General features: G+C 29.1%; 1 protein-coding gene across 1 annotated transcript in view; it reads left to right on the top strand.

The window, feature by feature from the left end:
* Positions 1 to 14,563, top strand: part of LOC111617985 (F-box only protein 8-like) — a 44,441-nt gene that overhangs the window by 27,507 nt on the left and 2,371 nt on the right. Inside the window, exons 7-8 of the mRNA XM_023359432.1 lie at positions 3,028 to 3,154; positions 3,670 to 3,790. Coding sequence (XP_023215200.1) covers positions 3,028 to 3,154; positions 3,670 to 3,790 — 248 coding nt within the window. The remainder of the gene's footprint in view (positions 1 to 3,027; positions 3,155 to 3,669; positions 3,791 to 14,563) is intronic.

The raw sequence follows: 14,563 nt of genomic DNA, 5'->3' as shown, positions 1-14,563 counted from the left end.
CAAGGGCAACAAAGTAACACTCAGAAAGACAGAATCCTAGTCACTTACAATCTGTACTTAGAGAAAATCTACAAAGAGATCGCCAAAAGAGAACAAGCCTCCTTAATATTTAGAAGATGTCCCACTATATTTAGAATGCTAAATAATGCAAAAGACACTCCACATCAAAACAAATTAGCAGGAGTATACAGGATCCCTATAAAAGATCATAGGTGTGATAAAAGTTTAGTATACATGGGATCGACAAAAAGATCGTTGGAGGTGAGGATCAAAGAACACAAAGCGGACATCCTACATAAAAGATATTCAACAGCATTAGCACAATTTGCCACGGACCCTGATATACAAGCTGTATTTGACGAGGCAAAGGTAATTTACACCACACAGCTAATACACCATTTGCGCTGGATGGAAGCGATATATATCTATAAAACAGCAAGAGAAGACAACTGTATAAACAATAAAGATGAACTGTCCTTGTCGATGGCATGGCAAACTCTTATTTATGACACTTGAGAAGCCAAAAGCAATCCTTCTATCTACTGAGCATGCGCAAGTTTAACACGATGATTGCACGAGTTTCCTTAGAACATTGCGTTCAGATTTCGAATAACATTGATTCTACCCGTTTCACCTGAAGAAGAACTAAGTTCGAAAACGTTAGTGGAAATATTTGGAAATAAGCACTGTTTTGGTTTACTGCAGAAGTAAGATTATAATCAATGTATGTAGGAGATGAATAGATTCTATGCATTTGTTGTTATGATAACATGTTCTATGAATCTACAGTATTTGTTAGTACAGTGACATTATTAATACACTTGATCCTCACTACATAAAATGTAGTGAGGATCAAGAGAAAATATCTAGTGATTATAAATTTCTTTATTAATAAAATAACTAGAAATTGGTAGACAAATATCAAAATAATATAGTAATAAATTTAAAAATAGGAACAAAATAATATGCATTTTTCTAGAAGTCAAAACCCCTTAATAAACTGAAGATTTTTGAGATTTCAGGACATTAAAATATAAATTTTACAATTCCAAATCAGGCTGCATTATTTGGTAAAGCTGCTTCAAGCAACTTTTTTTAAAAGTAGAATTTAATTTAAAGTAGACTGCTGCAGTACTAGCAAAACAAGGTTTCGAAGTATTAAAGACAAACTTTAAGATGGCTACCCTGCACACTAAAGTGTTTTTAAATTTGTTAGACTAGGAAATATAGATGTGATTGGCTGCATATGATATAATGTCTACAACATCAGATGCATTTTGTATTGTTGCTACTAAACATTTTGATTTATATGAAAATAACATTTATAAACAGTAAAGCAGCACTAGAATTGTTTTAAAAGCAGAAATTGCTTAAAACCACCTGTAGCAACTCAATTAATACACTTTTATCAGACATTATATGTTATCAGAACTGAAATTTGAACAGTTTGTGTTCAATTTTGCATTGTGTTCTGTTTGCCAAACTATAATAAATGAATGCAAATTTCAACAGTATAGCGATATGGATATTTTGAAAGTTATACTGAATTTGACTGAACACACCTAAAAATGGATCTCGTCATTATCTCTTCTATTATAAATTAATATTCTGTTAATTTATTTGTAGTAGATTTTAATTAAATCTAATCTTGCATTATACAGTGGGTGATCGGTTAACGAACATAATCCGTTCTAAGACTTTGTTCACTATCAGAATTGTTCATTAACCGATTATTGATTTATCATAGGTTTTTATGGGAATTTGATTAATTTGTTCTGGAGACCCGAAGAAAATAAAAAATATACCCTTTCTTACTATGTTTATTAGACATGTTTTTTTCTGTTTGTGGGGGTTAAAGAATCTGTCTAATGTTGATTGCTTTTCTCTCTTCTTTAGGATTTTTCAGAAGTAATCAATAGCATTGTAATTGTAGGGATCCCTAAGCCTATTAATCTCAATCTGGTTTGGATGTCATTCTAAGACCGTTGTTCTGACATCCTCCCACTTCTTCAAAAGATGTTTAATAGCAGATATTGGCATTAATCCTCTTTTTCAGAAGAAAGCATCTCACTGAGTTTCTTGGTGTTATTCATTCAGGAGTTCTTGGCATTCTGTCATCAGATTCGTTTCAGGTTCTATTATGAGCTCTTCAATGTTCTTTATTTTTCAGATGTGATTTTTGTTACTCCTTAAGCTGCTTGAGTCTTGATTATACAGTATCTTTCTTGGATAGGATTGAACTGCAGCCTACTGTAGACCTGTTCAAGCAATACTGCCCAGCAACATCAGACATCTTCTGCTCACTCTCTATCTTCGCTATTATACTCTCACCTTTCGAAAATAAAAACCAATGCAAAACTTAACAAATGCCCGCCTGACAGTCTCACAAATACTATAAAAGAATTGTTTCTCTCAGAAAAATAAAAGACTGGAATTACAAGGGAGAGTTTCAAAGTTTGGACAATCAGTATATACCAGGTTGAGCATCGATGTCGACATCAATCCAAAAAGTTCTGAATTGTTGCCTGAAGACAAGGGAAGACCAATCAGTATTCATTATTTTACGTCACTTCTTCTTGTGTTTGTTCTGTGAGGTGTTTGTTATCGAAACGTGTGTTCATTGTCCGATCATAAAAATCTTTTGTGTAAGTGTTTATTAACTGATCACCCACTGTATTTCCTATTAAAAGTTAAAATGGATTTTTATAGTGTACAATTAAAAATATTTATTTAAATATAAAACATTTTGAACATTAAAACAATTTTAAAAGCTCAAAAAATCTATTCAAACATCTTATTTAATATTTGTGAAGAGTTTATTTATTTATTTTATAATTCTAGATTGTATTTTATGCTGATTTTCTCTTGGCATTTTACTATAAATATTTAAAATTAGTTGAATATCATTCAAACAAAACTATCGAAAATTATTGCATACTTAATAAGTGAATTATTAATATTCTATTTTATATAAATGAATATAAAATTGTAGTTTTATTAAGATAAATTAAATTTTTATTCTTTCAGTCTCTGTCATAATCAATGGGGATACATAACTCTTTATAATCAGTCAAAACCACCTGGATTTTCATATCACAAATTATATTTAATCTTAGATGAAGGAACAGTTACATTTAATGCAGATGCTTTTATGGTAAGTGTAATTATCATTCATACTAGTATGATTAAATTAGTAAAAAGCTCAACTTAACTGCTTTCATATAGTTTTGCTTAGAATATTCATTAATAATTAATTAAAGTTACAAATTTATTAATAAATGGCTTATTTATATAATACTAATGTTAATTAAAGTGATATATTTAGTTCTACACCATCCATTTATATCTAGTTCAGCATTTGTTCCTCTCCATTCTTTCTAATTGTTCTTAGTAAACCTTTACTCATCCTTATGGTATTAGTATTAATAACTCTCCCAATGATACTTTCATTATGTATCCAGATAAAGTTATCATCCATTTCATGATTTGGCTCATTAATTTTCTCTTTTTACTCCCTCTTCTCAATACCATTTATTATCCCATTTACATGCTTATCCTTTCTGTCCTATACATGTGTCAAATGCCTCAATTATCATTATTTTCTTTTAATTCAATGTCAATATATGTTATATAAAACTTTTAATTTTAAACTTTTACAAATTATTACAGGGCATGAATTACTTTGTAAAAAATGGATTAGTGTATGATGGTGCTTTAGAGATAGCAAAGTTTCTTCATAACACAAGATCTTTAAATCCTAGACAAATGAGACTATACTTAGACGTCAGGTAAATATTATAAGTTTTTATATTATGTGATATCAAATGGTTATTATGAGAGATAATTTAACTTCTAAATTTCCTATTTCAATCAGAATGTGGTCATAAAATGTCTTGTTAGACATATATTGGATACTTTCTATTCATTTGATTATTACATAAACTATTAACAATGATATAACTATTAAAAATGATTTATTTTATTGTTATTTTGTCTTTACTCCTATATTTTAATTAGCAGCAAAGACATTACTATGATCCCTTCATGTTCATGACTAATTGGACCAAGTAACTCTTTATGAATGTCAAACTCTTGAACTTTTAGTTTTATTTTTAATGTGTAAATTATAATTTGTTTCAAGATATTATGTATTATTTCTGTTTTAAAAAATTTTCAGAATGGACGATTTTATTAAATAAACATATTGTGCAATGGTTTATAATGCTGCGAAAGTCATTTTACTTAAGCTAAAAGGAAAACTTTCGCCACATTACATATATAGAAATTAAATTAATTTCTTTAATTTTTTCATATTACATTCTGCATGATTCTGTTGATGTTGAAAGTTGCTTGTCTTCTGAAATTTAGAAAAAACAAAAGATTTTAATGGAACATGAATGTCGGTGGAAGAAGATTAAGGTGGCGGTGGTTTAAAATATATCTCTAGTTTTGTTTGTTTCTTTTTTTTTGTTCAAGATCTTCAAGTTCTGTTTTCATTTGGAAGGCAGGCTGACTGTAAGGTATTTCAAAATTTAGAAGTTCTTTTTTGCTCTGGGTCCTTGTTACAGATTACTTTAATTTGACATAGCATGAAATGGATCAGACAATAACAAAATGACACAACAATTATGATAAACAAAACAGTAATGTAACTTATGACAGGTGTTCCATATGAATGTGAGTGCAGTGACCTTTTAGCATTCTGCCTGTATGAACATCCAGGTTGTGTTGCATCAGCTCTGGTTTACAGTAATACATAATCTCTTATTTCTCAAAAGATAGAAACCTTTTATGAATGTTGAAATTTTGGTGCATAAATTTCTGATCACAAAATATTAAATTCTCAAACACTGATGATGTCCACAAACATTGAGGTGTAGTGTAGTAATGTTGAGGCACTTATAAAAATAGTTTAGATTTAAGTTTTGAGTTAGATTTTATTTTGTTATCATGTAGCTGAAATCATTTATTTTATTATTATTGTTTAATAAAGATTATCTACTTCCAAATTACTATCTGGAGATGGTTTAAACTATGCTTAGCCAACAAGATGGCTGCAATCTATCAATTGATTACAGTATCAATTTTGGTTCATTGCAGCTATTATAGCCTGTTAAAACATTAAAAATATTTATAATTTTTTATGAGAATATTATTTATTTATTTTCCATGCAGAATTTTTTTAAAAATACCTCTTGGGTTTTGCAGAACTATTATATAACATCTGGTTATCCTTTTTTTCTGATGTAATATATTGAGGATCTTAGATATAGATATTAAATAAGGAACATCAGAAAATGGAATTTCCTCTTTGAACAGATGATCATAGCTAAGTTATGCATTTATTTTAGAAATGTATTTTGTATCTTTATCAATTTCAGTTTTATGCAAAAATGAGTATATTAAAGAAGAGTAAAATTTATCATTTCCGCAATGAAAGTCAAAAAGATAAATGTGGCTATTCAATTTACAATATAATGCTTTAGTATCTTTACAAAAAGAGAAAAGCTAAGATAAAGGTGTGCCGTCACAATGCAATATGTAAATATAACTACATTTTGCAGCATAATTTTATTTTACAGTATAAAACTGACTAACCTAATAAACATTGGAATAAAAGTTTAGTGATCAATCATTTGTACTTCAGACATAAAAACAGACCTAGCCCCATTATATGTTGGCCATGGTCTAAACCAGGGGTGGCCAACAGCTTTTGCCCCAGGGCGGAATTGGAAAGAAAACTTTTTTCACAGGCCGAACCAGAGGCTGCCTAGGAAGATTTTCAGGTAGTGCAAAATCTCATTGTGGTGTCTCCCCATAGAGACTGAATTGTAGATAGATATTACAGATACATTTTTCACATTATCAACATTCTTTGCTGTATTTACGACAAGATTTGTAGTTGAGGGTTAACTATAAATGCATAGTGAGTTGTTGATTTTTTTTAGGCATCAGAATTTTTCATCGAGCTATTCGGACTTCAGTACCTAATATTGAAAGATTGATTGAGGGCCGTGTGTTGACCATGCCTGGTCTAAACCAAAGGTGATGAACTTGAAGCTTTCAGGCTACATACAGCTTTTTGTGGCTTCTATTATAGCCTGATAACAATATATGAGGGCAGCTTTTTCAACCTCCAATTGTCCATAAAACAAAGACAAGTATAAATAACAATGAACTTATCACCAAAAGTTAGGTACAAACGTAGTTACTTTTCGACATAATCACCATGAAGATTGACACATTTGTCATATCTGTGGATGAGCTTTGCAATCTCCTCTTCATAGAATGTTGCCACCAGTGACTTGAGATGAGCCTTAACATTGTTTTGAAGATTGTCATTAGTCTTGAGCCTCTACCCTCCTAGCCACATTTCAATTCAGGAAAGAGATGAAGCCTTCACACATTAAACGTGTGAAGACTTCCACCCAGCTTGGAACTTTTTAAGCATCCAGCATATAACCCCAATTTAGCGCCGAGTGATTTCTATCTCTTTCCTGAATTGAAACGTGGCTAGGAGGGCAGAAGCTTGAGACTAATGATAATCTTCAACACAATGTTCAACACAATGCCCATCTCAAGTCACTGGCGACAACATTCTATGAAGAGGGAATTGCAAAGCTCGTCCACAGATATGACAAATGCCTCAATCTTCATGGTGATTATGTCGAAAAGTAACCATGTTTGTACCTAACTTTTGGTAATAAATTCATTTTGTCATTTACACTTGTCTTTGTTTTATGGACTTCCAGAGGTTGAAAAAAAATAGCCTACATAAAATGAAGGAGGTTAATTTTGCTGTCACAAATTTTGAATTACAAAAGTATGTTTTTATGTTCCTTTTTTTCGATAAAGCCATTTATCTGTGTACAGTTTATATATATTTTTGGTGCATGAATATTTGATGTATGTATTTAGGCAACTGCTACTGTATACAATGTGGTTTCTATATAATGAGATGTGATTTTTCAAAGTTTCCCATCTTGCTATGTCTCAGACTAAATCTTATTTCAATTATCTGTTTAAAATACAATAAAACTTCAATTTAACAGACTAATTCAGATGAAAGCCAAAAGTCCATTATATAATAAAATAGGTTTTCTGAATGTGTATGTTGAACTAACTACACAATTTGTCAATTTTTTTATCTGTTTTTACTTCTGCAGATACATTTGTATAATTAAAATCAAGTTCATATGAGAAAATTTTGCATGATCCCCATATAATGAGGATCATGCAAAATTTAAATAAAATAGGTATACAAATAAAATAATTTACTAATAACAAATCATAAAACAATTTATTCAAAAAACAATTCTTTGATATAAATATTATTTTCTCATTTATTACTATTTATTAAAGACAAAAGCAAATTTGCATACTAAAGAGATGGATGTACTTGTTTACTTTTACATAAAGAATTAAATCTTCACTGAATATTTGATATTGTAGGACACGGGGTACCTTTAATGTTTTTACAGAGTTAACCAACATTTTGATTTTGTAATCACCAATGCTGGAAATGTCCCTTTGCATAAATAAGTAGTACAAAATTTTACTGTTGTGAAATTTTTCACATTTCCCATATTTGGTTATGCTTTCCCAAAACGGGGTCATAACACACAGTTTAAGAAGATTGTCTTAGATAATGATGGTATAATGCAAACATTTTTCTCAACTATCATTAGCACTACCTATCCACATAGTAATTAACTTGGTTTTGACCTATCAAGACTTGTAGCAGAATCCATCAAACTAACCAAACAATTGCTTAAATAGTTGTCAAGAAATTTGCTTTATTTACCATTATTTCCTGTATATTTTGTAGCTACAGTATTATTGTTTTGAATATTTAAATGACACTCTGTTTAATAAAAGTGGAAAAACTTATTATGAGAGAGAGATATACTTTATAAATAAATAAATTCTGTTACATTGTACAGTTGAATTCCATTTTTACATTTCTCAGTTATGTATTTTTTGCAATTACACATTAAAAATTTTCTGCAGTATTTTCTCCATTATAACACTTGAGTTATGTCTTTTTCATTTATATGATTTTGCACTTATACATTGTATTTTTCAAGGTGCTACAGCACTTTTTTCTCAATTAAGCATTATTTTCAATGAAATGGAAAAATTTTAAGTGCTTTGTTTCATTTGAGTAAAATTAAAGAAAGCAAAGAAAAAAAGCAAATCATTTTATTTCATTATATATTCACTTAAATTTAGTTCACACTGACAGTGAATTGCTAGCAAATGCAAAAAGCAGAGTGAATAAATGTACAGTTTGTTTCAGGAATCTTGATCAGACTTTAAAAATGTGCAGTAGCAGGGAGCAGTCTATTTAGTAAAGGAAGCAAATTGTCAAATAAGGTCACTGTTTGTTACCTAAAAGGTATCTTAAATTTACCAAACTTCCAGAGCCCTAATTGAATAACATATTGCCTAGCCAAGACGTAAAATAATCTGTACCATATGACACCATTTGTGACAAATTTTCATATTTTGCAAATTGCTCCACCAGTTTAAAAGTTTCATTATCAAAGGTCATTGCATTTGGCTTCAAAATATTTATTTTAATCTTTAACGTGATATGGGTGCTGTATATTTTATATATATATATGAAGTCACTTTAATCCAAAAACTTTTTGGTTGACAGTCTCACAGCACTTCCTGTTGAAAAATTAAGACTTTATTGCACAAATTGAACGAGTGTTATACAAATGCATTTTGGGTTGTTGTAAATTTACAACCCCTCTTCAGTGCTGTTAAAAAAACAACAGCACAGTTAGTAACATTACTTATATATTGTATAAAAAATTTTTTAAAACAAAGACTTGCATGTTTCATAGAGAAATAACATAAAATTTTCTACTTTCANTAGTAACTTAAATTTATTCATAGTAAAATGTACTCTCGGGCTGTAAAAATTATTTGGCGGGCCGCCAGTTGGACAGCGCTGCCCTAGACAATTGTCCATTTTTCCCATAGAATAATGGCCAGAGTATTATTGTTGTCACTCAACAGGATTATGGAAGAAGTTTAAAAAGGTGTTTAGCATTAATTAAGGAATTGAAGTTTGAGAGATTGCACTTGATTGACAAAAAACTTTAAGGGTTATGAGTTGGAAAAATTTTCACTCAAATTTTAAGCAATTTGAACATGACTAATAAGCCTCTAAAGACAGATCAAGACTGCTTCAGTGTTCTTTAATATATTTCTAATGTTCTGATTTGTAAGGGCATGAAATGTAATTTTTTGTTTTAAAATACTGTATGGTCTTTTTTTTTTAACCTGGTTATTATTTCAGCAAATTTATGTTCCATCCCAAGTAGCCCCAGATGATTGCCTACATTGTTTACAACCATTTATAATTAACAGAAAAATATTGATAGAAAAATTGTATTTTTCTATCAATTATTCATTACTTAATATAGTCAATTATTGCATTAGTTATTCTGATATTAAAGATGACCAAGTTGATTCATCAGGAGTGTTTTCCAAAGGTGATTGTAAATCAAACAATTCACAAAGATACCAATATAAAACATAACCAACCTTGTTTCCTTGTCATCAGATGGCTGATTAATAATTTTTCTTATAATACTTACTGCAACATTCGTTCTTTCATCTTTCATATAAATTGTCTGTCCATTTCTCATTACACCACTGTTCAGAGATTTATTATTATGAACTTATTTGAAAAATTTGACCGAAAAAATCATCTGAACAAATCACTTTAGTTTCTGAGATTTCATTCTGTATTTTCTATATGATATAATTTATATTCCTTTGATTTTCTTTAAATTTGATACATTTTATATTTATATATTTGTTGCCATCTCCAATAGAATAGTGAATCTGCCTTCATGTTCTTATATTCAAGTATACAAATAATTTTCCTCTTGTTTAAATGATTTTCCTCATACAAATTGAGAAATGACTATTTCCCAAATAATCATAATTTTTCATATTTTGATATATTTGATACTTTCAAAAATATATCAATATTAAAACACAGAAAATTTTTTTACAATTTATCATCATTCACATATACATCTTGGAAAAATGAAAAAAATATTCTCCCAATATTTTTCTAGAAATAATTAAATTTAATAATTAAAAAAATATTGGGTATTTTAAAAATAATATTAGAATAGACCTCTAAAAACTAATTAATTCAATAAATTTGAATAAAGTTCAGCATAGTAATAAAAATTTATTAAATTAATTGAATTACTGAACAGCAGTTAATGAATAAACAATTTGCAAATTTCTTCAAGTCTTTAAAAAAAAGGATTCAGAGCATTCAAAGGATTTTATTTTATTAATACAAAAATTCTTTGAAAGATTAAGGATCATAGATCTGATAATAGATATTTTTAAATTCAATAATNTCTCAGACTAAATCTTATTTCAATTATCTGTTTAAAATACAATAAAACTTCAATTTAACAGACTAATTCAGATGAAAGCCAAAAGTCCATTATATAATAAAATAGGTTTTCTGAATGTGTATGTTGAACTAACTACACAATTTGTCAATTTTTTTATCTGTTTTTACTTCTGCAGATACATTTGTATAATTAAAATCAAGTTCATATGAGAAAATTTTGCATGATCCCCATATAATGAGGATCATGCAAAATTTAAATAAAATAGGTATACAAATAAAATAATTTACTAATAACAAATCATAAAACAATTTATTCAAAAAACAATTCTTTGATATAAATATTATTTTCTCATTTATTACTATTTATTAAAGACAAAAGCAAATTTGCATACTAAAGAGATGGATGTACTTGTTTACTTTTACATAAAGAATTAAATCTTCACTGAATATTTGATATTGTAGGACACGGGGTACCTTTAATGTTTTTACAGAGTTAACCAACATTTTGATTTTGTAATCACCAATGCTGGAAATGTCCCTTTGCATAAATAAGTAGTACAAAATTTTACTGTTGTGAAATTTTTCACATTTCCCATATTTGGTTATGCTTTCCCAAAACGGGGTCATAACACACAGTTTAAGAAGATTGTCTTAGATAATGATGGTATAATGCAAACATTTTTCTCAACTATCATTAGCACTACCTATCCACATAGTAATTAACTTGGTTTTGACCTATCAAGACTTGTAGCAGAATCCATCAAACTAACCAAACAATTGCTTAAATAGTTGTCAAGAAATTTGCTTTATTTACCATTATTTCCTGTATATTTTGTAGCTACAGTATTATTGTTTTGAATATTTAAATGACACTCTGTTTAATAAAAGTGGAAAAACTTATTATGAGAGAGAGATATACTTTATAAATAAATAAATTCTGTTACATTGTACAGTTGAATTCCATTTTTACATTTCTCAGTTATGTATTTTTTGCAATTACACATTAAAAATTTTCTGCAGTATTTTCTCCATTATAACACTTGAGTTATGTCTTTTTCATTTATATGATTTTGCACTTATACATTGTATTTTTCAAGGTGCTACAGCACTTTTTTCTCAATTAAGCATTATTTTCAATGAAATGGAAAAATTTTAAGTGCTTTGTTTCATTTGAGTAAAATTAAAGAAAGCAAAGAAAAAAAGCAAATCATTTTATTTCATTATATATTCACTTAAATTTAGTTCACACTGACAGTGAATTGCTAGCAAATGCAAAAAGCAGAGTGAATAAATGTACAGTTTGTTTCAGGAATCTTGATCAGACTTTAAAAATGTGCAGTAGCAGGGAGCAGTCTATTTAGTAAAGGAAGCAAATTGTCAAATAAGGTCACTGTTTGTTACCTAAAAGGTATCTTAAATTTACCAAACTTCCAGAGCCCTAATTGAATAACATATTGCCTAGCCAAGACGTAAAATAATCTGTACCATATGACACCATTTGTGACAAATTTTCATATTTTGCAAATTGCTCCACCAGTTTAAAAGTTTCATTATCAAAGGTCATTGCATTTGGCTTCAAAATATTTATTTTAATCTTTAACGTGATATGGGTGCTGTATATTTTATATATATATATGAAGTCACTTTAATCCAAAAACTTTTTGGTTGACAGTCTCACAGCACTTCCTGTTGAAAAATTAAGACTTTATTGCACAAATTGAACGAGTGTTATACAAATGCATTTTGGGTTGTTGTAAATTTACAACCCCTCTTCAGTGCTGTTAAAAAAACAACAGCACAGTTAGTAACATTACTTATATATTGTATAAAAAATTTTTTAAAACAAAGACTTGCATGTTTCATAGAGAAATAACATAAAATTTTCTACTTTCACATCCTTGTTTTCATTAAATATACATAAAACGTTCTTTATATTGCAAAACATAATTTATAGTAATGTGACTACCCAAGGGCATAGACAGTTGATCTATGTCACTTACGGGCACACAATCGCAAGATTGGCTCACTACTTTTTCTAGGAGAGCGTTATTTAGTTTAAAAACGATCTAGAGGATTAACTCTAGATCTCGTCAGGTTTCCCAACACCAGTTAATCGATTTTGTAGTGTATGCGGATTAACACGCGTGTGGAGATGATACAAAATGAACCTCTCATTTGATTCAGATACTGAGACATTTCCTTTTTACAAATAAAAACAAAGATTTAATGAAACAAAATAGCAAAATTATACAAAAATGGAATAATTAAAGTAAATGTTTCAAGAGAGAGAGCTCATAATTTCTACTGTAATCATACTACCTCTATGTCTATTTCTCTTTTACTGTTCTTTAAGGATTGACTTCAGTTCTTTCTAGTAGATCTTGCATGGCACATATTTATATATTTTCTTCTTTATCTACTGACTTAACGAAACATGGGAGTCTAATATGGGTGTTGGCCTTCAGGAGATGATATGGAATACGTCTTCCTTCTAGAGAATTTTGTGGCGTACTCCCTGATTCATGCAAAACTCTTTCTATTTCTCATGAGTTTTCTCCAATCAGTTTTTTGGATTCTCTCATGTGAACAGAGGAAAAGGAGATTTATCGAGGGGTTAACAATTCCCAGGGTGACTAAGATTTTAGCAGATAAATGGAAATAAAAGGATGTTTCAACTTCCATTGCAGGAAGTGTCTTTTATCAGTTTCCCTCGTATAGAAAAACATAATTTTCCCACCAATATCAAAGAATATTTTTTGTTAAAAATCTAACTTTTTATTAAATTATTAATTAGCCCATGGTTAATATAAAAATATAAAACATAAAAATTCTGTCTTTAGATTGTTTCCTTATTTCAATATGTTCTTTGAATTTCCTTTTGTAAATATTTTTCTCAACATGTAAAATTTTTATATTATTTCTATTAATTTTACAGTTGTTGTTTATTGTGTGGTTATACCATGGTGAATTATCGTATTTAAGGTGGATAGCGGCTTCGTGTTCTTTGATTCTTTTTTCTAATGTGCGATGCACGTTAGAAAATAGTACAGCTTAAGATATATTGCATTTGTGAAAACGCGAATATTGTACTTTGTGAAAAATCACTGTGCGATGTGTATATATGTATACATACAGAATATTAAATTGTAAATAATTTTTACCTTTTACTGTTTTACGGTTTTTTAAAAATTGTATTGTAATATAATGTAATTTACACTTATATAGTACTTTAACTAGAAGAACTGATGTATAGTTAACTTTTCTTGTAAAAATGAAACAAAAGAATACATAATACTGGATAAATTTAAAATAAAATAAGACCTAAAGTCATGAATTTTTACTTTTTTATAAATTATGTTTTATGCGATATAGAGAATGTTTTATGTATATTTAATGAAAACAAGGATATGAAAGTAGAAAATTTTATGTTATTTCTCTATGAAACATGCAAGTCTTTGTTTTAAAAAATTTTTTATGCAATATATAAGTAATGTTCCTAACTGTGCTGCTGTTGTTTTTTTAACAGCACTGAAGAGGTGTAGTAAATTTACAACAATCCAAAATGCATTTGTATAACACCCATTCAATTTGTACAATAAAGTCTTAATTTTTCAACCAGAAGTGCTGTGAGAAGTTACTTTAACCCAAAAACCTTTTTGGATTAAAGTGACTTCATATATATATATATATATATATATATAAATTTATTTTCGCGAAAGCAATTGGAAAACTACTACTATGAATTTAATTTTAGTCTTGTATTATTTAATAACGGTATTGAATATATTACAGTAGATTCGAACTCAGGAAAGGCTAGAGTAACTTTCTACAAAATATCTAATGCTTCATATCTTCGTTAAAAAATTTAACTGTTTGTTACAATTAATTTGTTTTGTAACAAACAGTTAAATTTTTTAACAAAGATATGAAGTATTAGATATTTTGTAGAAAGTTACTCTAGCCTTTCCTGAGTTCGAATCTACTGTAATATATTCAATACCGTTGTGACCGTAGGGTCGGCCCCTCTTTGGCGCCCTGTCAGGAGGACTGAATCTGACACCACCGAGTCTCTGGGGGACTCGGAAATTGCGACGTTACGTCTAAAGATTCGCGAGCGGTAGCGTGTGAGCGCTTGGATTCGGAGTAGAGGTGAGGAGAGAGACG

This window comes from Centruroides sculpturatus, unplaced genomic scaffold (assembly GCF_000671375.1).
Source record: "Centruroides sculpturatus isolate CEXI.00-Female unplaced genomic scaffold, Cexi_2.0 scaffold145, whole genome shotgun sequence".
Lineage (NCBI taxonomy): Eukaryota > Metazoa > Arthropoda > Arachnida > Scorpiones > Buthidae > Centruroides > Centruroides sculpturatus.
The sequence above is the reverse complement of the archived record's forward strand: the minus strand, read 5'-3'. Positions and strand labels throughout refer to the sequence as shown.